Source organism: Triturus cristatus, chromosome 1_2 (assembly GCF_964204655.1).
Source record: "Triturus cristatus chromosome 1_2, aTriCri1.1, whole genome shotgun sequence".
NCBI lineage: Eukaryota > Metazoa > Chordata > Amphibia > Caudata > Salamandridae > Triturus > Triturus cristatus.
Window position 1 is genome coordinate 946427450 of NC_140580.1, and position 21018 is coordinate 946448467.

Sequence of the window (21018 nt, forward strand, 5' to 3'; positions counted from 1 at the left end):
AAGAAAAGCCTCCTCAAGCCGCTCTACTGTGCACCAGGGAGACCTAGGTTAATTCTCCAAATTCTGAATAAGGCTTTGAATGGCATTGGGGACCTCACCAGTTCTCCTGGATTGGCCCTGACCATAACCAACTTCTGCCACAATGACCATGCCATTCTGGGTACCACGAGGAAAATATGCAAATTTATACAACTAGGCACTATGGGACATGACTTTACCCCAAGACGATTTTTAACTTCTATGTTTAAAAAGATTGTGTTCTCAGGTGCTATTATCTGTTTTTGACTATCAGATGCCCTCCCCCTCCTCTGGGCACCCACAATTGTGGTATTTAATGAGCAGAGCAGAGCAGGAACCCAAGCCTACATGACCTAGCCAGCTCCCGTCTGGCCGACACTCCTCAGTCTGCAGCACTGGAGCTAGCAGTCTCTGTTCACTTGCTTGTGGCTATGGGTGGGTCCTCATGTCCTACCTCTCCTTGCTCTCAACAGACACGGAAACAGGAAGTGGGGCTCGGTATAACACAGAGCTCCCAAAGGCTATGGTCCACCCTGGCCTCCCGGGGTGCGTCCTCGGCACAGAGCATCACAGCAATCTGGTGTTTTAAAGACCCCAGGGAACTGGGGGCCATCAGGAAAAAAGGAGTTCAGGAGCATGGCTGCACTTATTTTCTTTCCTCAGAGTCATTCCCCAGGGCATTGGCTTCTCCGGGCTACAATACTAATGACAAGGGGGGGGGGGGGGAGCATAAGACGCTATGCTCAACCTCCAAGACTCTGGACCTTCCAGAGGGTACTGGGATGAGCAGTGAGTGGTAGCCTCATGCACCGCTCTTTGGCCTGCAGTGCAGCTCTCCCAAACAAAGGGAGACAATAAGAGCATGTTTCTTCAGCCACAGTTGACACATTTTGATTTGGATTTCGGAGGTGTGCACCCGCTGGCACACTCCAACCACAAGAATTGTTTATTTCAGCCCTCCTGGCATCTATAATTTTGGATTTTATTGGAGCTTGATTTTCACACTGCTGTGCCTCTGATAAGGGAGAGCTCATGGTCTTCCCTTCTGTCTTTTAGATCCTGACCCAGGACCTGTTCTCAGTCTGGGTTCCTGTTCTCTATTTTGTCTGGATCTTCTCCAGCAGCACTCTGGAGCCATTTAAAAGAGTACTCTTCTTCCCTGCATTCTCTAAGTCTAACAGCCTCCTGGCTACTTAAAGAGCATTTATACAATTGAATAGGTAGTAGTGGTCCCTACGAGGGAGATTACCGCACAATCAATACATAATGAGTTAACATATAAGTAGAACACGTGTGAATAAATGGGTTTATATATAGAATTACGGTGGGGTGCTATTACTGCTCATACACCTACTACCAAAAGGTGCTAGTAACACATTAAGAATAATGCATGTACATGAAATCAAACATAGAGCTATGTTCAGCACTCCCAAAACAAATCAAGTCTTCCCCAATGTACTGGAAACTGTCATCAACCTAAAGTTATATGTTTGAACTAAAGTATTAAAGTAGAAGTGGCAGGGAATCCAATAACATTATCCACAAGGCTTTCAAAAAAAGTCCTGAAACGTCCAATGATTCAGTTAGTTGATTTTATACTTACAAAATTCTCCCAGCAAGAAATCAGCCAACACATGTTTCGTCTATCCATAGACTTTTTCAAGGCGATAAATGTAGACTGTTGACGATGTATTCCAGAGATAAGATTCCAAGCGGCGCTGTCCTGTTGCTTTTTCAGTACCAACAATAATCTTGCACAAACTCATATGTGAGTTCCAGACTCATAAAAGTATTGTTTAAAGTCAAACTTGTTCAATTCCATCCAGTAGAAATATTCCTCTAGCAAGAAGTTCCTGAATGGCCAACGTATCGGTTAAAGTTTGCAGTAAATTCTGTGCATGGAACCCATCTGTTATGGAGAAGATAGTACGGTTCCACTGCAGTGCATCACGAAAAGTAATCGGCAAGCACTAATGTTCAAACTGAAAACCAATCTCTAACATTGGTATACGCAAAATCTCTTCAGGATATATTCACCGTTTAAAGGAGAACTAACTGAATCATTGGACGTTTCAGGACATTTTTGGAAAGCCTTGTGGATAATGTTATTGGATTCCCTGCCAATTCTACTTTAATACTTTAGTTCAAACATATAACTTTAGGTTGATGACAGTTTCCAGTACATTGAGGAAGACTTGATTTGTTTTGGGAGTGCTGAACATAGCTCTATGTTTGATTACTTAAAGAGCATGTCCAGCAGAAGTCATGGGTCCACAGTCTTTGGATTACCCAACTACAGGATCAGTCCAGAGAAGTTGCAGGAAACCTCTCCTCCAGAGTCCCCCATAAAGTCCACCCCTCTACTGTCTTCCATAGGATGTGGAGACCAGTGCAACTGGCCCAGATACAAACCCTAGTCCCTAAGTGTGAACTGTCGTCAGACACCTTTCAGCCCTCTTTTCCATTGGGAGTCAGAAGTTCTTGAATCCATCTCTTTAGCAGGAGTTAGAAGTCCTTGGATCCCTTCCACCAGGACTCAGGTTTCTTCTCTCTTCCAACTGGGCATTCTTCATGTGTAGCTTCCCCCTGGTACAAAATGTTAAAAAAGTCTCTTCCTCATGTAACGATGGGGGTGGAAAGTTCCAGAAAGTAGGCACATCTGACCAATCCAAAAGATACACTTCATCACAAAGCCCCCCTGTCCCAACCCTCCTGCACAGCATGTTGGAATATTTCAAAATAGTGACTTCAAGTTGTCGCTGGTCAGAACTCTGTGAGAACCTTAACTCACACCCCTAAATGACACAGCAACCTGGCCCCTTCCCTCTAAAATGTCAAAGAAAGACCCTCCATTAATTGGCTCCAGAGTTCTGACTGTCTCCCTTTGTTCCTTTGAGGTTGAGCCTTAGCCTTCTCAGGCCTGTGGCAGAGTGAAATGTCATTAACACATGCAGAGTCTTCCCCCATTCATTTGCTCTAGCAAGAACAGACCTAATCTCTTCCAGATGGCCTTAGTCTGTGGGGAAGGCTTTGTTATGTTATGTTAAAAGTATTTATAGAGCAAGCATACACTTACCAGTTTTTTGGCACTGGCTAACCCTGCTGCCATGTGGGAACTGCTCTGTATGTCCATTTACATCCCACACAAACAATCTGGACCTTGGAATGAGAACTCAGTGGGAGCAAAGGTCCCACACAAACTGCAACAGCTCAAACGTGGTGTACATAATCACTTGCCCATACAGCATCAGATAAATCAGGATGACTACCCACAAAGTAAAGGTCCGCATAAACGAACATAGGAGCACCATCAGGTGATGACATGCAACAACAAAAATAACAGCACATTTCCTTGAAAAGAACCACACGGACACTGATTTACGTTGGAGCATCATTGAAAAGATAAAATGTGTAAATGATCCACACAAAACACTCTTAACAAAAGAACATAGGTGGGTGCACCGCCTTAAGACACATGTACTCGGTCTCAATGATGAGGTACCATGGAACCAACTCAATGCTCTGAATTACTAACTGAATAAAATGGCAGACCAACAGTTACCTTCATCAACAAAATCCTGTGTGTAACACTAACACCCTACTTAACTTTAGAAGGATAAAGATACGCAACATACGCATGTGTAAAGATTTGGGCATGTGATACAATATCGCCACCCTATCTTCACAAATAAACACACGTAAGACCTCTTTACCGGTCCCTTATGATACACACGTGTCTCTCAGACACTGCTATAGACCAGCCTCTTAAAACCGTTTTTGGAACAAGTAGTCTAGGGTTATACAACCTTGTAACGACACAACCAAGCACTGCCACATCAGAATATTTAATGCTAACAGAAATTGGGGCGAACCAGAAATGTCCATCCGTGAAATGATTTACATGAATAAAAAATGTAAGTCTGAAAATGACAGAATTACACCTGTCAATATCACGCTAGATCATTCTTCTTGTTTTATAATGAAGAACGAGAAGTATGTAAAGTGTCCACTGGTCACTAATATATCTCCAATTTATCAGGCATGTCTATTAAGATGCACTAACTTACTTTTAACAATTACGCTATTGAAACATAGGGAAAACGAATACGCTTTAATAAGCAAATATCAGAAGCATAAGTTTAACGGGTAGACAATACGTCATGATGACATATCCTGTCAATCATGCTGTTTCCATGGACACTATTCTGAGTCCCTGGTTACCCCCAATCAGGGTCCACTACGTGGGCCAGGAGGCGTGTAGATCACGCGGACTGATGGGCATGACCAATCGGGACGCGAGTAGGCGGAAATACAGGAACGCCTGTATTTAGCTGCGGCGAGCTCCCGCAGCACTCGTGCAAGCCGGGGAGCTCACGGACGAATAGGTCCAGGCAGGGAGTACCTTTGACGAAGTAAGTGGGACTGGTCTAATGTGGGGCAGCTAAACCTTTACCACCACTATGATTTCCAAGGGGCACAACTCTAGCACCTTACAAGAATTGGTTACGGGCACGTTTATCGTTAAATTTTTGCCATTACATTTTTGCTATGACTTGGGCAGTCTCTTTTTGTTCACAGTGCTGCGCAAAACACTCTACTTAATAGTGCTGGGTGCAGGCGTGAGCATATCCCACACGCATAAAAGGGCTATATAAGTTTTTTTTAAACAGACACGATTCTTAAAACAACCTAGGGAATTAGTACGAGTAATGTTTCGTTCAGGTCCCATAACATATTTGCATACAAAATGGTGAAGCAGACACGCCTGAGAGGATCGCATGACAGCACCTTAGTTTCGCCTTCTGTTCCCACCAGGAGGGTCACGAACAACTATGGCATTATTTTATAAGTTGTTAACTATTTATATTTCTGTCACCCACAGAGTGTGACAATAAGGCTTCCCTCCTGCGCTCCCTCTGGGAAGCCGTTGCCCGGAGTTACAGGGGTGAGTGCCTTTGGAATTTCCATATCACAGAGATTTGACAGTGGAAGAGAAACAGGTTGAGAGTCTGGATGAATGATCAGTTATGAGTATAATGTGAATGAAATAATGCATGCTTGCATTTATGCAAATCACATGTGAATGACACATGAGTGAAACTATACTGGAAGTACTTTGGATACAATCACTACAGCAAGTTGATGAGAACTTGGGTTTGCAGGGTGCAGCATACCCACTTTTATCACAATATTGGTACCTAATGGGATCAGTGTGTTAATGGTGGTCAAATGGAAATTACAACTTGTATGTTTTGTTATATGCATATATTATGTTTTTTTCTTTCTTTACACAGGTAATTCCTCACCAAAACCAGTGGCAAGTATTAGGCTTGTTCCATTTTTTTACTCACGTAAGAGTGCCTGAAACAAATCGTTGACACACATGCACGTCTTTGGGGGAAGTAACTTCTTTACATCCCACCCTGACGAAAGCCCAGGACCTATTTATGCCAGATAGTTAGGGCTGAAACATGTTGGTGCTAGAATAAGGGTCATAGGACCATCAAATCCTTAGTCACCCTATTTGTATATATATTTTAACCTTCCCTCCCACCCCATTATTAAAGATTTCTTTAGGAGTGGGGGAGGAATTTTATCTTTAATAGTACGCCCCTAAACACAATATCTTTAGTGCTCCCTGAAAAGCGGTCAAGCCCACCTCAACTTTTAGCAGTCGGGATGAGCCCTATGATGAAGCATGTCACTATTAGAGTGAGTGAGGGCTACTTAAAGAAAAGGGTATCTTTACCTTCCCACCCGTAACAACGGGTTGGACACTATTCTACTGTTTCTCTTGTGAACATGTTCATAAGAGGATCACCATTACACATTTAGGAACCCCCCACCTGATTGGGATTACTCTTGTGTTGCTTGAATTACATAGAGAGAAAGTAACCATTCGACCGCAGAAGGGACATTCTTGTGTTGTTAACCCTGCTGCTGACCAGCAGCATAATTTACTTCACACAGAAGGGTGATTCAAAGCCTGAACCGAATTAGAGCTGTGTCAGAAAAATAGGGTAAACTCAGTGTTATCTTGAGGGTTTTTGGGATCCTGGGCCAGAAATGTTTTGGGGGACCCTGTTTGTAACAAACAAACCTTCGAAAAGGAGTTTCAAACAAAAACAGTTTAAATATGCCTTTCTAAGGACCCCAAAACCCTTAAGATGACACCAGGCAAAGAGAGACTGAGATAGAGGTAGGCAAAGGGAAGAAGAGAGGATCACATCTAGAAATAGAGGTGCTTTAGAGACAGAAATGAAATGTACTTTCCCAAGGGACTCCTTGGAAGTTGGGGGCCTGGGCACTTGCCCACTTTGCCGATGCCTTCAACGTCTCTGGTAAGACTTGCAGTACAGGAAGACGTGCAGATATGATAAAAACATGGCTATGTTTGTCCTCTGAATCCTTTTTTCCTGGGGATTCATGCTTCAAGCTCCTCTCTAGGTCCACCAATGCATAATTGTACTTTAGTGCAGCTTTCACCAGTAGTGTAAAATACAGTTAAGCACTGCAGATTTACACAATGAAGCCCAATCAATTCATAAGGTCTGCAAAAGCCATAACCAATCTATTAAAGGTCTCCTCTGTGACAGGCTAATTGAGTGCAGATACTGAGATAAGTGGACAGTAGTCCCACTCACTCAGCCTGCCCACTCGTGTTCACAGGTGTTCACGTACAATCAGCCCAGAGCCTCTTACACCAGTTCACAGCATCGGTATTTATTTTAAAAGCCAGACTCTGGCACTTGAGCTCCAACCCATTTTAGCAGAGGTAACAGTTACTGATAATCAGTAAGTGAGACTTTCCCACAGCAGAGGACCAAAACAATTAAAAAAGCAAAAAACAAGGAATCCATATGGGTTGGATCCCCCACCGTCTCACAGGAAGCTTGTAAAAACGATATAATGTTAGTACAGTCTAGATATGACATGAATAATCAGTAGACCTTCCGGTTTTATGGTTTTTTTTTTTTTTACATTTCCGTCTGTATTCATCGGTTTTTATTTTTAGTTCCTTTTATCTGTATATATCCATAATTATTTTGTGCTTAGTGTAAAAATCAAGCTGCAATGGGCATATTTCCATGTTTATTTAACTGACAAATGTATACTTTTGAATGTCCAATGAGTTATAGCCATTTATAGTACAAAACAGTCATCTGAAGTCATTTGCATTGTAGAACAGCTGAAACAGTAGAACTACTGCAACTATTTAAGCTACACTAGGAAACCAATATTCTATTTTTATCTCCATTACCTGTTAGTCCGCATAGTTATTGACCAAGCACGCATGATTGACTGTAGTGAGAATCGTCCAAAAGAAAAGCTATTTTCAATATTTTTCCATATTTAAAAATAAATACAGACTGAAAAACAGATTATTTTCTGTCTGTATTCATCTGTAAAAATGGAAAACTGGGAGCCATAGTTACAAAGCAATGACATAGCTACTGTTCTCTAGTATTGTAGCCTGTCACAGTGGACTTTATCGGCCATTAAGGGCCTGATCCAGTATCATTAGTGTGAGACAAAGTTAAGGCCGATAATGTGGAACCAGAACTTTAATGGCTCATGCAGCCTGCTTCAGAGGGCTATAGGCTATAAGAACATTGGGGCCGATTACGATAGCGGTGAGACCGCCACTGACAGCCCGTTGGTGGCGGTCTCACCGCCATCCAACGCAAGTTTCCCGGACGCATATTACAATCGCAGTTACCCGCCATGAAAAGGCAGGTGGAAAGGGACTTTGAGGACCTGTAGCAGGACCCTCTTGCCCCCAGCTGTGGGTTGTGGAGGGCACCTATGGTGCCCCCTACTTATCCCTGCACCATGTGTCAGGCGCCGCATGGGGCAAACCAAGTAGTGTAGGGATATGTAATGTATCCCATTTTTGCATTGCGGAGTGTGCTGCAGCCAGCAGCACCCACTGCAATGCAAAATATAGGCATTGCAACCGCTGTGGTGGAGGCTGCATTGTAATGCCTCTGTCGGGACCGCCAACATCCTGTCCGGCGGTCCCGTTTACAATAGGATGGCGGGTAGACAAAGTCCGTCCGCTATCCTAATCAGCCCCATTGTTCTTAATAATAAAGCCTTCCATGAGTCACTGGGTTTCATAAACAAATACCTTCCCTATCCATCTACGAAAAAAAAATGTTACATGCTGAGCGACGCACATATTTGCAACAAATAATCAACAAGGTTACTCCTGGGGAGGAGTACTCTAATATCTACACAATAACAAATCACAAGAACCTAAACAATACAAACTAGAACAGAAAAGGAAAGCAACAAACAACGGAGGGGCACAGAAAGTGTCTCAGAAACACACTAAATTTATTTCAAACATATGCGTACATAAATATAGGCTACACAAAAAAGCATGAGAAAATAATTCCATTAATCACATAAGACACGTTTTGGAGACAAAAAAACATTGTTGGGCGCATTGACAACAACGTCCTAAGTGAGTCACAAAATGATTTGGCACAATAGATTTTGAAAATCTTAACATTTCAGTCCCTTCTATGTGAAAAGAGGGTCTTCGGTAATTTATTTATTTTTTATAGGTAATTTATTTATTTATTATAGAAAAATCATGCCTTTTCTCAAACCTCTTATACTGGGTAACAAATCAAGCTTTCTCTCACATCAAAGATGTCCTCTTCGCTCTCCAGAAAGCCTTTGGACAATAGCTAACTTTTTACAGGTAATTCCAGTACATCAGAGATCTTAAACACATATAGCAGCTTCCAATTATTAGACACTACTCTATAACTAGTCACAATTGTGACCAGCCCAACACCAGCTCCTGGGGTGAGAACTCAGGGCTCCTCTTTGCCGAACTGCCTTTCATACCACAACCCGCAGAGTTACTCAGTATTGACCAGGTGAACCTGTGAGAAGCTTCTTAACAAATCTTCCAATGTCTCATTGAGTGTCAGCCATTAGAAATTTCATTTCGATACTCTTAATCATCGCAATAGTATTTTACCTTGCCGATATGTCCAATATGCCCAAACCACTGCAGTGAGTCTACTGTTGAAGTAAAGGTATTTGACCACACGTCTCCTGCCCCTTAGTCACTTAGTGGGATCTTAGTACTGAAGAACATTGAGTTCAAATAAGGTCTGAGCTCTTCTTCGTCTATCCGACTGTCAGCTCCCCTTCTAAACAATACTCTTTGGTAGTGCATTCAGATGCTCAACTTTGAAACTCATAACTGGTCTTTTTGAGTTGCTAATTACTTTGCCTTCAATCTCACAGATCACTTAAAGGCCCTAATCCAGTTATGAATCAGTTAGTGATATACAGGGCCATGTGCTATCTCTTTAATCCTCTGTTACACCACGACTCACATTGTGTGAATTAGTGTGGTGTCATTTTACCCACTATAAGGGATTCCTTTACCATATTCTCCCTTGCTATCGAAGATGCAGCACACTATGTCATTCCTAAACAATACAGAATAACCCGTGTTGTTAAGTATAGTGCCTTTCTAACTACCCATACAAAACAGCACTTATAATATAAGCTATCAGGCACTGATGATATGTACATGGATGTGTATTTTGTCATACAATGTGCTGTTTTCTAAGTGAGAACTGTTTATGCAAATTGTGGTCTTACTATAATTGTGTGAGCAATTTCCTATAGCCTCTCGGCTGTGCACCCTTACAAATTCTCTCTTATAAATTGACCGGCATACCACCCTGCACAGCAATGGGTTACCTAAGTATTCTACCCCCAGCAATGGGCTACCAAGTACCCTCTCCCAGCAAGGGACTGCCAAACACCTTCACGTAGCTAACGGTTGGCATTCCATCCCCACCAGACAACTTTGATATCCAGGAATAAAAAATATATTATCCCGTCAATGCTAAAGGGAATTACTTTCTAAATGTCCTGGGGCTATGCCAGCTCGACGACATTCTTTCTGATAAGTTAGAGGCCGAATCACATTGGCTGCAATAAAGAATGTGGACAGTTTTACATAACTTGGTTTATCTGAGACAGAAGTGGGGCAGGTTTTTTGCTAAAATATGATGTAAAAAGGATCGCGTTTTCATTATTTTTATCCTAATATTATTTGTATCCTTATCACGGTGATCATAATTCACATATGCTACAGTAGGTCAGGGAAAAACAAATCTCCATTTTCAGAACTTTCTACAGTGCGTGTTTACTGATGTCAGGCTTGCGAAACGTGGTAGGTCCATTCTATTCCTAGAAAGATTTCCCTGGCAGGTCTATTGTTCTCCACACACCATCTTTCCAATCTGTATTGCGAGATAGTTGTATGTGTACTCTACTTCTGGATTCATGGCACTACTCTTGTTTCAGGGCAATCTAACCGCTTCTGCTTCCATAAAATTAGGATGCAGACAACTATCACCCATCAGAACAAAATGCAGCAAGTGTACTGATGAGTGTACTAAATTCAATTTAGTACAAACATGAAAGCGTTTGTCACTTTAGCTAAACACACAGGTAAGGAAAAAATTCAAACGTTTAACTGACTAGTGTTAAATGTACATTGAATTTCATATAAATGATTGTAATAGTTTGTAGACATACAACATACATAAACATTGGAGTAAATCAGGAAAGTAAAAGTTTTATATATTTAGAATTTTCTAGCCCGAATCATTGCAAACATCCTAGAATTAATCTTCCCTAATGTTTCAGTTGTCTACTGCATATTTTGTTAATGTAGGTCAGCGGGTGCTGGTCTTCTGGAATGACACTTTATTCCTCCACTTACCTCCTCCCCTCCTGGCATCGCCGCCTTTGGCACTTCTTAGTTTCCGGTACCCAGACAACAGAGAGCTTGTTAGCATTTGAGCCATAGCCAGAAATACTGCAGTCATCCAGATTCACCACATCCAGCTATAATACAGAAATAGAGATCAGTGTATCTTACAAAATATTTTGACTAGCAACAACCAGCATCAGGGTAGCATGTGAGAAAACTGTGTGCCTGATGTTTTAGCAGTTTCAGAAGATTAGAGACTGAAGTAAGGAGTTGAGTGCACGTGGACAAGACAGTGATGAGTGCAGTTTTAATGCTGCATTAAATGCTTATGGGCAGTTTTCAGAGTTGTGTTGTGGATGGGGGTTTCTATAGGTGGAATTTTTATTGAACCCTACATGCACCCCCTCTGGCACACAAACCCTGGATGACCAGTAAGGCTGTTACAGCAGCCTCCCCTCCCCCAGATGTCATCATATCAATTCTTGTTGATAAGAATGGGGCTGCGGTGTTGAGGTGCTTGGCTGTTTCATAATTATATGTCGTGATTTTTTTCTGTCCCTCGCTAGGGGTCACTAAGGTGGCTTGGGCTGGAGGATAGCTTGGGTTGGAGGTAGCCCTTGCCCATTGGATTTTGAGGTTGTTTTCTGGATTGCATGGCTTGAGTCACCTGGGTCTCTTTCATCTGCAAGTCCAATTGCAGGACTATCTTAAAATGTTTTTAGGAACTTAAACAATTTCAATCACTAGGCCATAGTTTGAAGATTGAGCATTTACAGAACCGTTTTTGAACTTTATTTCTTTTATTTTTTCATATTTTAAAACACTCAATTAAAGAAGACATTTAACATAACAATACGCTCCAACAGTGAGCACATGCTGCGCAAGTTCAAAAACTAGTCATAAATATAAAGTTTAACTTCTGACTGGACTACTAGGTTGCATATAAGATTTTTATCGAACTCAAACATATGATTTAGCATCAATAAGTAAAAGCAGAGATACTTATTACTGAAATGGCAACTAAGAGGTTAGCAAAGGATTAAGCATGGACATCAAGATATAGGGACCACATGGAATGGAAGGTCATTTCATCATTTCTCAGCCTGTAGCTGACTTTTTTAAAGATTCGCTTGTGTATCAAATCAGCAATCCAATAGTCTATATAAAGTTTCTTTGAAGTTTTCCAGTAAAAAGGATGATTTGTTTTTAGTAATCAGAAAACTGTTAGCCATCTAAAAAGTGCAAAACATATCTGGTATAATAACAGAAGAAAGATCATTCAGCAATAGCACAAAAGGAGATAGCTGGAGATGCACATTTGTGATCCTCTTTATCTTGGTAAAAATCTCCTTCAAGCATTCTAGAATTAGAACACATCCAGTGAACATATGGCGACTGCAGGAGAGGTGACAAAACATTGATATATTTGCCACCCCTATTTGCTTATCATTCCCAAGTAACAACAATTTTGAGTGCCAGTTTGCAATGTCATAGCCTTACACTTTCTGGAGAGCAGGTTTGCCACGGTGAAATGCCTTCAATTCTTTAGGCCCAATATCTTAAGCTTGTGATCCTGAGATGGGGAGTTACTTCTAGAGAAGTCGGTTTCACAGAATTTGTCGACTCACCTTTTGAACTTTCCCCATTGAAACAAATCTTCGGTTCCTTTGAAGCAATTTTTCAAAATCTCTGGCTGAGTTCAGACCTGGAAAATGTATTTTCCCCAAACTGAAAGCACAGATACAATTCACAGAACAATTAGAAGGATATAAGAAAGGCCACACTGAATTGACATCAGGTGATGTGCGAAAGTAAAATGGATTGTTTTCCTCTTTCAGTGCCTCCAGTTGAATCCCCAATAGCTTTATAAGAAAAGGTCTCAACAATGCTTAGAAGGGTATTTTGGACTCTTTTACATCATAGATACTATTCATCACAAGAGCACACATTTGCCACACTGGTCCCGACCCTTCTGGAGGGTTTCACATGAGATCCAATGTCAAGACATGACACTGGATCTAGAGTAACATCAGGAAGGGCCTTGGCAGACCTGAAACACGCATGTTGGTGGGGAGTGTAAAAGTTGTATATGACCCATCTAACGAGTGGGATGAACAACAATGGACTTGTTTTAATTAAGAATTTTATAAATAATGTTTGGATTTTAACGATTTATCTGACGCATCAATCCTTGCCCACTGCTGCGAAACCATGATGAACTGGTAATATAGTTGGTGAAGTTTCAAGGCCCGATTCACAAAGATCCTCCGCAGGCATGGTGGAGGCTCTACAGTCATGGTGGAGTCTACGCACTAGTGGCGGAATCTCCACACTGCAGTTTTTCAATGCAGAAATTCTGCCATAAGTGCAAAACTACGCCATGACTGCGGAGCCCACGCCACGACTGCGGAGGATCTTTGTGAATCGGGCCCACAGTGTGAAAAGTACATGCTATATGCTATAAAATATATATTTATTAAAGATTTCACGTATACAAGGTTAATATAGAGCAGCCAGATATCAAAAAGACAAAACGTGCTCACAATCAAAAATGCAAAAATATGCAGATACTTCAGCAGTTTTGAGGTATTGGGTGGGGTGGACGGGGAGGCACTGGGTTTGTTTAGTTTTGTTAAAGATGCTGTGTCGTATTTTACTGTGCAGATGATATTCGTGCCCCACATCAAGCCGAGTCCTACATTAACTCTCCAGATACTGCCCTATGTTAGAATCAGCTAGCAGAGTTCAGATAGCTGAAATGTATGGGGTGCGCTTGACAAGGTTAAAAGAGGTGCTATCCTTAGACAGACTAAACGTGTCTCAGCAGATGTCCTGTTGCTACAAGAAACCCATCTTATGGGTACCAAGGCACCATGCCTTTCCCATTTTGGCTACGTACAGGTCTTCCATGTCAGATTTACCAGGGGTTCCCGTGGGGTGGCGGTTTTAACTCATCAGAGAGTCCCCTTTACACTCACACACACATGGGCCGATCCCCAGGGTAGATACATTATTGTGACCGGTACGCTATATGAGGAATTCATTATTCTTGGCAGCGTTTATGCGCCCGCCCCCCATTATTCGAGTCATTTCTAGAGCATCTAACAAATATAATGTTAAATGTACCCAAAGGCCTCTGCATAATAGGTGGAGATTGGAATGATGTCTTGATTCAGGCCCAGGATAGATGGAGACCACGTGAAGGGTTGGGGACACTTAGAGAAATGCGACTACAGACATTAGTGCAAGACATGGGCTGGATAGACACGTGGAGACACTTACACCCGACTACGCAAAGCTATACATACTACTCTACAGCCCATGACTCATTCTCATGCTTGGACTATATTTTTATACCAGCTAGTTACTATTATCGTATCGCAGCCACGGACATACTACCCAGGGGTTTATCGGATCATTTCCCAGTGGTGCTGATGATGCGCTTGGCTGTAGCTTGCCCTCCCTTCCGAAGGCGCCTGTCGACATGGCACCTCCATACTCCTCAATATAAGACATATATGTATCGGGCCGTTACAGATTACTTCACTGATAATTTAGGAACGGTGAACTCGGCGGACACCATCTGGGAGGCTATGAAGCCAACCCTCAGAGGTGCAGATTTATCCTTTTGTACTGCCCAACGTAAGAAGCATCAGGAGGTATTACTCCAAACTGAGGCTCAGATGCTGGACTTGGAGCAGCGGAGTAGGGGTGAGGATGGAAGGCTGATTTGCCGCCAACTCCTTTTTGTGCAACAGACATACACCAACACACTGCACGATGAGGCCAGACAAGCTTGGCTGGTCTCCCGCAGCAGAATTTATCAATGGGGGGGTGGGTCGAGCTCTCTCCTGCCCCGTCTGTGCCAACAAGCATTCCACCCACCAACGATACCTGGTATTCTGGGTGTGAACGGCCAAATACTTATGGACCCGGTCCAAATTGCATCCAGCTTAGCGACCTATTATGCTGATCTATATACTCCCAAGGAAGTTCTGCCAGAACCCATGATACACCGCTTTCTCGATGACCTACCCCCAAAGGCCTTATCGGATACAACACAAGCCGAATTAGATGCCCCTCTGACTGTCGAGGAGCTGGGTGCAGCCCTAACAGACCTGCGCACAGGCAAAGCTCTGGGCCCTAACGGTTTCCCGCGCAAATTTTACAAGCTTTTTCAGTCTCAGTTCGTTCCCCACTACCTTGTGGTGTTAAACACGGCGCTTGAGGAGAAATGGCTCCTGCCCGACTGGTGCCATACCGAAATTGAAGTATTCCTCAAGCCCAGCAGACCCCTGGATCAGCATTCATCGTATCGTCCTATATCGCTGCTGAATGTGGAGGCCAAACTCTGGGCCAAAGCCCTCGCTAACCGCATCCTTCCCTATATGACAGACCTGGTTCACCCTAATCAGACAGGATTTAGGCCTCATCCGGCTACTCACCACAATATCCGGCGGGCTCACAATGGAGTGGTAGCGGTTGAATGTCTTGAAGCTCTGGCAGCATTACTGCTGGCTGATATAGATAGGGCATTTGATTCGCTGGGGTGGACGTACCTATTTGCCCTCCTATTCCGCTTAAACATCGGACAGTGTTTTATGTCATATATTCGACTGTTATATACCGACCTTACTGCCTCGGTTAGAGTGGCAGGTGCGGTCTCTGACCCCTTCTCTATAGGGCGCGGCACTCACCAGGGATGCACTCTATCCCCTTATTTATTTGCATTGGCAATAGAACCGCTGGCCTCTTGGGTCAGAATTGACGCACAGGTCAAGGGATTTGAATTGCCGGGCGGGATATCAGACCGTATCGCCCTTTATGCAGTCAAGGTCCTTTTCTTTCTTTTAGAGCCGCATCGGACCGGACCTAGATTGCTCCACATAATAGAAGTATTCGGAGAAAACTCATGACTGTATACGAATGCCCGTAAGTCTATTCTGTGGCCTCTGCGAGGAGACTCAGAGTTGGGCACCTGGGCGGAGGGGGTGACGCTAGCCGTAACCGGGTTTAAATAGCTCAGGGTCCACCTCTCGTCCTCCTAATCGATATCGTGGGATAAAAATATTGCCCCCATCTGGGCATGCACCCAGACTGAGATGAAGTCGTGGTTGCTTATGCCTTTATCTATTTTGGGACGGTGAGCAATTTTTAAGATGGTTTCGCTCCCTCGCCTTCTCTATCAGCTGCAGAACCATCCCTTTCAGGTACCGCCCATCCGGTTCCGTCAGCTCAATTTGAGGCTTGATCATTTCCTCTGTAATGATCGAGCAGTTAGAGTTGCGCTAAAAATGTGTTTTCAATCTACATATTGTGGGGGGATAGCGACCCCTGACATTCACGCATACCACGCAGCGTCTCATCTCCTGGTGTTGAACGATTGGTGGTACGGGATTCAAGATGACCCGGTGTATCATGTAGAACAGTGGCTCATGGGCGACACACTACTCCACTTACTCCTACATACCTCAAAAGAGCTTTGACGACTTCCGTCTGCCACGCACGTGGTGTTTGGAGTATGGAAAGATTCATTGCGCAGAATGGGATGGTGGGGGCGACTGATGAGAGAGACACCCCTCTGGCAGAGTGGCCTTCTACCGCAAGTATCTACCCTGTCTGGATTTCAGGACTGGGACGCCATAGGTATTTCTACTTTGGGAGACGTAATGCGCGGCACCACCTTGAAGTCCTTCCAAGAGCTTAGGAAAGAATCTGTTATGTCACATTCACAATTCTATAAGTACTCTCCCGGAGATCAATCTGATAGAAGCCAAGGTGTTCATGGGCGACTTAGGGGATCACAAGATTGCAAAGATATACCAAACCTTGGTGACGAATCTCTCTACCACACTACACTCACTCCAGGAGAGATGGCAGGCAGACCTTGGTCCCCTTGATGGTGATGACTGGAAGGAGGCGCTAGAATCCCCACAAGGAGCTGCAATAGCTTCTCGCTTAACGCAAATCCAGTTCAAATACATACACCGTGCTTATTTCACCAGGCACAGGCTGTGGAGGGCGGGACTGATAGCTTCCCCTACATGCTTACGATGCGATGGCGCGGAAGGCACGTTCATCCGCACCGTTTGGGAATGCACTGCGCTCAATAGATTTTGGAGGGGGGTTATGGCCTGTTTGTCAGAAGAACTGGGTTGGGAAATATCCTTATCTCCTAAACTTGCCCTGCTACACATCACTGACAAAAAAGGGGGCACAATCTATAAAAGGCATTTGCTATTCTTGGACCTCACTTTGTCTAAGAGAGATATAGCTGGAGTATGGCAGGACCAGCCGCCCCTAAATTGAGTGCGTTGGAGGCGGGGCTTGATTGGTGCATGGATCAGGAGCAACCTATATTTACAGCACGGGGTTGCCCACAGAAGCACCCTAAAATTTGGAAGTGATGGGCAGACTTTAGAGGTCTCATTTTGGAACCCACTCCACTCCAACATGCTGATGTGGAGGACTTGTGAGAACAAACCACGGCAGAGAATAATGATACAAAGGACTAAGCCACTTATGAACTGGCTTGATGGGTAGGATACCTGGACTATTGCTAAGTACATAGCACACTTGGTTGGAATGTTACGGGCTGATGTTTACAGGCCCAAAATGTTCATTTTCATATATTATAAATGTCATACTTTTTGTAATGCAAGTCACCAGCTTTAAGGTTATGATAAAGATCAGTTTTTATTGTATTTCTCCTGTCCGAAATGTTACTATTTTCTCTGCTGACTTAATTAAAATGTGTTTTGAAAAAAAGAAAATGCAAAATATGGGTGAGGAAAGTGTAAATGCAAGAAACACTACAGCAAACATAAAGTTAAGCAGATAGAACATCTAGCATGTCTCCATGAATTCTGCTCGGCGAGAAAATCAGCAGTCAACCAACTTGGATTTCTAGATGTTGTAGTTGGATGTAAAGTTGGTTCTGGCCTGGAAGGTGAGGCAACCATTTCCGTCAATTATTAACAGCGTAGAATTGTGAAAATATGCCTCAGAGGGACCTAATGTGAATAGCTGAAGCAAAGAGCCAATAGAAACAACCTCTTGAACAATTCAGATCCCTTATCAAATGATGTAGCCACTGTTTCCTTTTTAGGTCAAGCTTTGAGACCTGTTGTATATGCTTTGTGGGCTTACACCCGCCCACTGCTTTTCATTTGTTTGGTTCTGTGTCCTTGCTTGCTAGTGGTCATTCCTTTCCCTTCGTCCCTCCTTTTTGTCTTTTGCAGGACTAAGTACTGTATCTTTACGCACTGGTTGTTTATCTGTATGTTTGGCTGTCATTTTTTTCCTTAGTTTCCTGTCAGTGTTTCAGTGGGTGCGTGTTCAGCTCAGGACCCCGTAGCTGCTTGCATTTTATTGCAGCATTCGTTCCTCCCTGTTCCTCCTATACCACTGACATACTTTTGCATTCATCCCGCCGTTGTCCTCATATCCATGCAGCACCTCGAACATCTGCTCCCACATTAAACCCTAATAAAATGCAGTTCCCAGGATTGGCTTGAAATGGAGAGAAATTTGTATTAATTGTTGTGCCTTTAACTCTGCCCGCTTTGAATCCCTTGTCAGCCGTAGACCGAAGACCAGCTGTTGTGCTCCGATCGGAGCTGCTGCGACAGAGGTGCCTACTGCTCGATGACTGCAGGTGCGCTTTCTCATTGATCCCACTCTGGGAACAGTGGGAGCCCTGGGAGCCTGAGAGCGGCTGGCTGCACTAACACCGTGTAAGCCATAACAAGACTGGAGTACAGCTGTGCAGGCAGAGAGGGCTCAGACAGGGAGGCTGTTTTGTAATTGTATTTTCTGTTTCTTGCAAAATATTTCACATTTTGTGGCATATGGTTGGTACATCACATCTCCAAATTTACCTTGCTGGAGCTCTTGCACATGAATTTAATAACTTTTTTTTATTCGGTGCTCAACTGTAGACACTTGAGCACTGGCTGGAGTTTTTTCTGAACAATCCGTTCACATACTACACTAAGGCAGCAACACATGGGTGACTATAATGCTGTCAAATGCCTCAGCTGAAGTGTAATGCAGGGAGTCTCCTGTGTTGTGAAACCAAAGCTGGGTAGACAGCTGAATAATCCCTTCTGCCAGGGTATCCACTGCCTGAAAGAAATGCAAATGTGCACAACGTGTTAATCTGCAAATGTTTAGGGTAATCTATAAATGTAAAGGACACGCCCATACTGGCTAAATTGGTCGAATCACTTGAAGCTTTGCGATGACAAAGATTTATTTGTTTTTACTGGTAGTGCAAAGAGGTCAAAACTGAGCTGTGTGCTTTCAATTGAAATTGTATTTATATAGCGCTTTCTATCCCTTACTAGTTATAATATTTAGTCGTTTGCTAGAACGCGAATACCTTTTCCAGGAAAAGGTCAAAGGGCACATACATTGTGAGGTGTTAATGGAGCTGCCCTCATTGTATGGGTACCTCTTCCCCAAGCATTAGTCTGCCACAGTTGAAGTCTCATTATTTCTGAGCATCCCAATCGAAAAGGTCATGAGAGATTGATTCCAGGAGCTATTCCCATGTTCATGACAAAGCCTGATCCAGTCATTTACAGAAGTGGGGAGTAATTCTCCAGTAACTTGTGAGGAGGGACTCGGCGAACACATTGTGGACGTTGTTGGAGAGGGGTGCGTGCTCCTGATGGTGTCATTTATTGACTAGGGAAGGAGACCGACACTCCCATTGAATTTCCCTGGGTGGATGCAGGCTGTCTTCTGATGGAGGGGGTGGCAGTGCAAGTTGTCAGTGTGTGGGCAGAACAGCTTACAGTGATGTAGCCAGGCTAATGGACCAAGAAGGATAAAGGATTGCCCCCTTTGGAGGCACAGTTCTCCATAATACCTGATGTCCAATTACTAAAAGTCTAATTTTATGCCATTTTGAAATCCAACTTGAACATTAAGTTTGATTTTAATTACAATTAAAATGAGCCTTGAATTAAGGTTCAAACTGCACCCAAACTAAAGTTATGCATTATAGGTTGATATAATGTAACCCGGTGTTTTCCTTTGGGAGAGCCAGTCTTGCTACAGCAAAACACAACTTTGAAGAATTTTCACTCTCAGGGCACGTAAGCCATTAAATACTTTTTGAATACATACTTCCTGACCTATGGGCATTTAGGTCCGACCTTGTCGGTGACTTATAGGAAATTAAAGAGGAGTAAGATTTAAGCCTGGCAAAATGTTTAATTTGCCAGGGCGAAATGGCAGTTTAAAACTGCACACAAAGGATGTAAGGGCAGGAATAGGGACATGTTTTACAGGGCTATTGTAGTGGGTGGCACAATGAGTGTGCAACCCACTAGTATCATTTAACTTACAGGACCTAGAAACATACAGTACCATACACTAGGGACTTATAAGTAAAATAAGTGTGCCAATCATTTGTATGCCAATTTTGCCAAGTTTAGAGAGGAAAGCACAGGCATTTTATCGCTGGTCAGCAGGGGTATAGTGCACAGAATCCCATAGCCAACAGAAAAATGGGTTCCACAACAGAAGGCAGAGGTTGGGGTGATCCTGCAGAAAGGGCAAATTTCCAACAAGCCTTGTTTCCCCCCTCACTAGGCATTGCTAGAGAAGTATGAGGAAGCACAAGGTCTCCAATAGTGTTGTACATGACTCCAGGGCCTGATGGCCCAGCCCCAGCCTATCTGACCATTGGGCTGGGCCCACGACTCTGCCCTGCCAGATCTGGCCACACTGATCTGCTGTGCATAAGTCCGATAGGTCAGCCTGGCGCAAAAGGGGATGCCTCCCTCCCAAGTTGCTGGGCATTGATGTACAGACTGTTGCAGCACTGGTGAGAAGTTGGCCAATACAGCTGCTTAGGCGCCTTGCTGAGTTACCTGTCCATGCCAACCGGGCGTGCGGGCTGGGGAGGTGGCCATGCACCTTCATTAACAAAGGCCCCATAGGTTGCTGTGCCTTGTCCTGTAAAGAAGCCCTATCAATTCTTGAGGCAGCCGGTACCCCATGGCAGGATGGCTCATTCTCTATATCTTCTTGGGAGCAGACATTTACAGGGTGCGAGTGCCAGCGCAACTACCCATTTCTCAGCAGTGGGCAAACAGCTGGAACACTAAGACTCAATTTAAAGCATGGCTCACTATAGAGGGCATGAGAACAAAATTCTGGGGCTGCCCTGACATGCACTAGTGAATCTCCTGTTGGGAATTATTCAGGCATTCAAACTAAACAGTCAC

The 21018-nt window shown here is 43.5% G+C and overlaps 1 protein-coding gene across 4 annotated transcripts in view; it reads right to left on the minus strand.

The window, feature by feature from the left end:
• The window catches only part of C1_2H9orf43 (chromosome 1_2 C9orf43 homolog), a 285830-nt gene that overhangs the window by 191510 nt on the left and 73302 nt on the right, over positions 1-21018 (minus strand). For all 4 annotated transcript variants that reach the window (XM_085609947.1, XM_085609948.1, XM_085609945.1 and 1 more), the window contains 2 exons: positions 12406-12505; positions 10787-10911 (listed from right to left, as the gene is read on the minus strand). In XM_085609947.1, coding sequence (XP_085466073.1) covers positions 10787-10911; positions 12406-12505 — 225 coding nt within the window. The remainder of the gene's footprint in view (positions 1-10786; positions 10912-12405; positions 12506-21018) is intronic.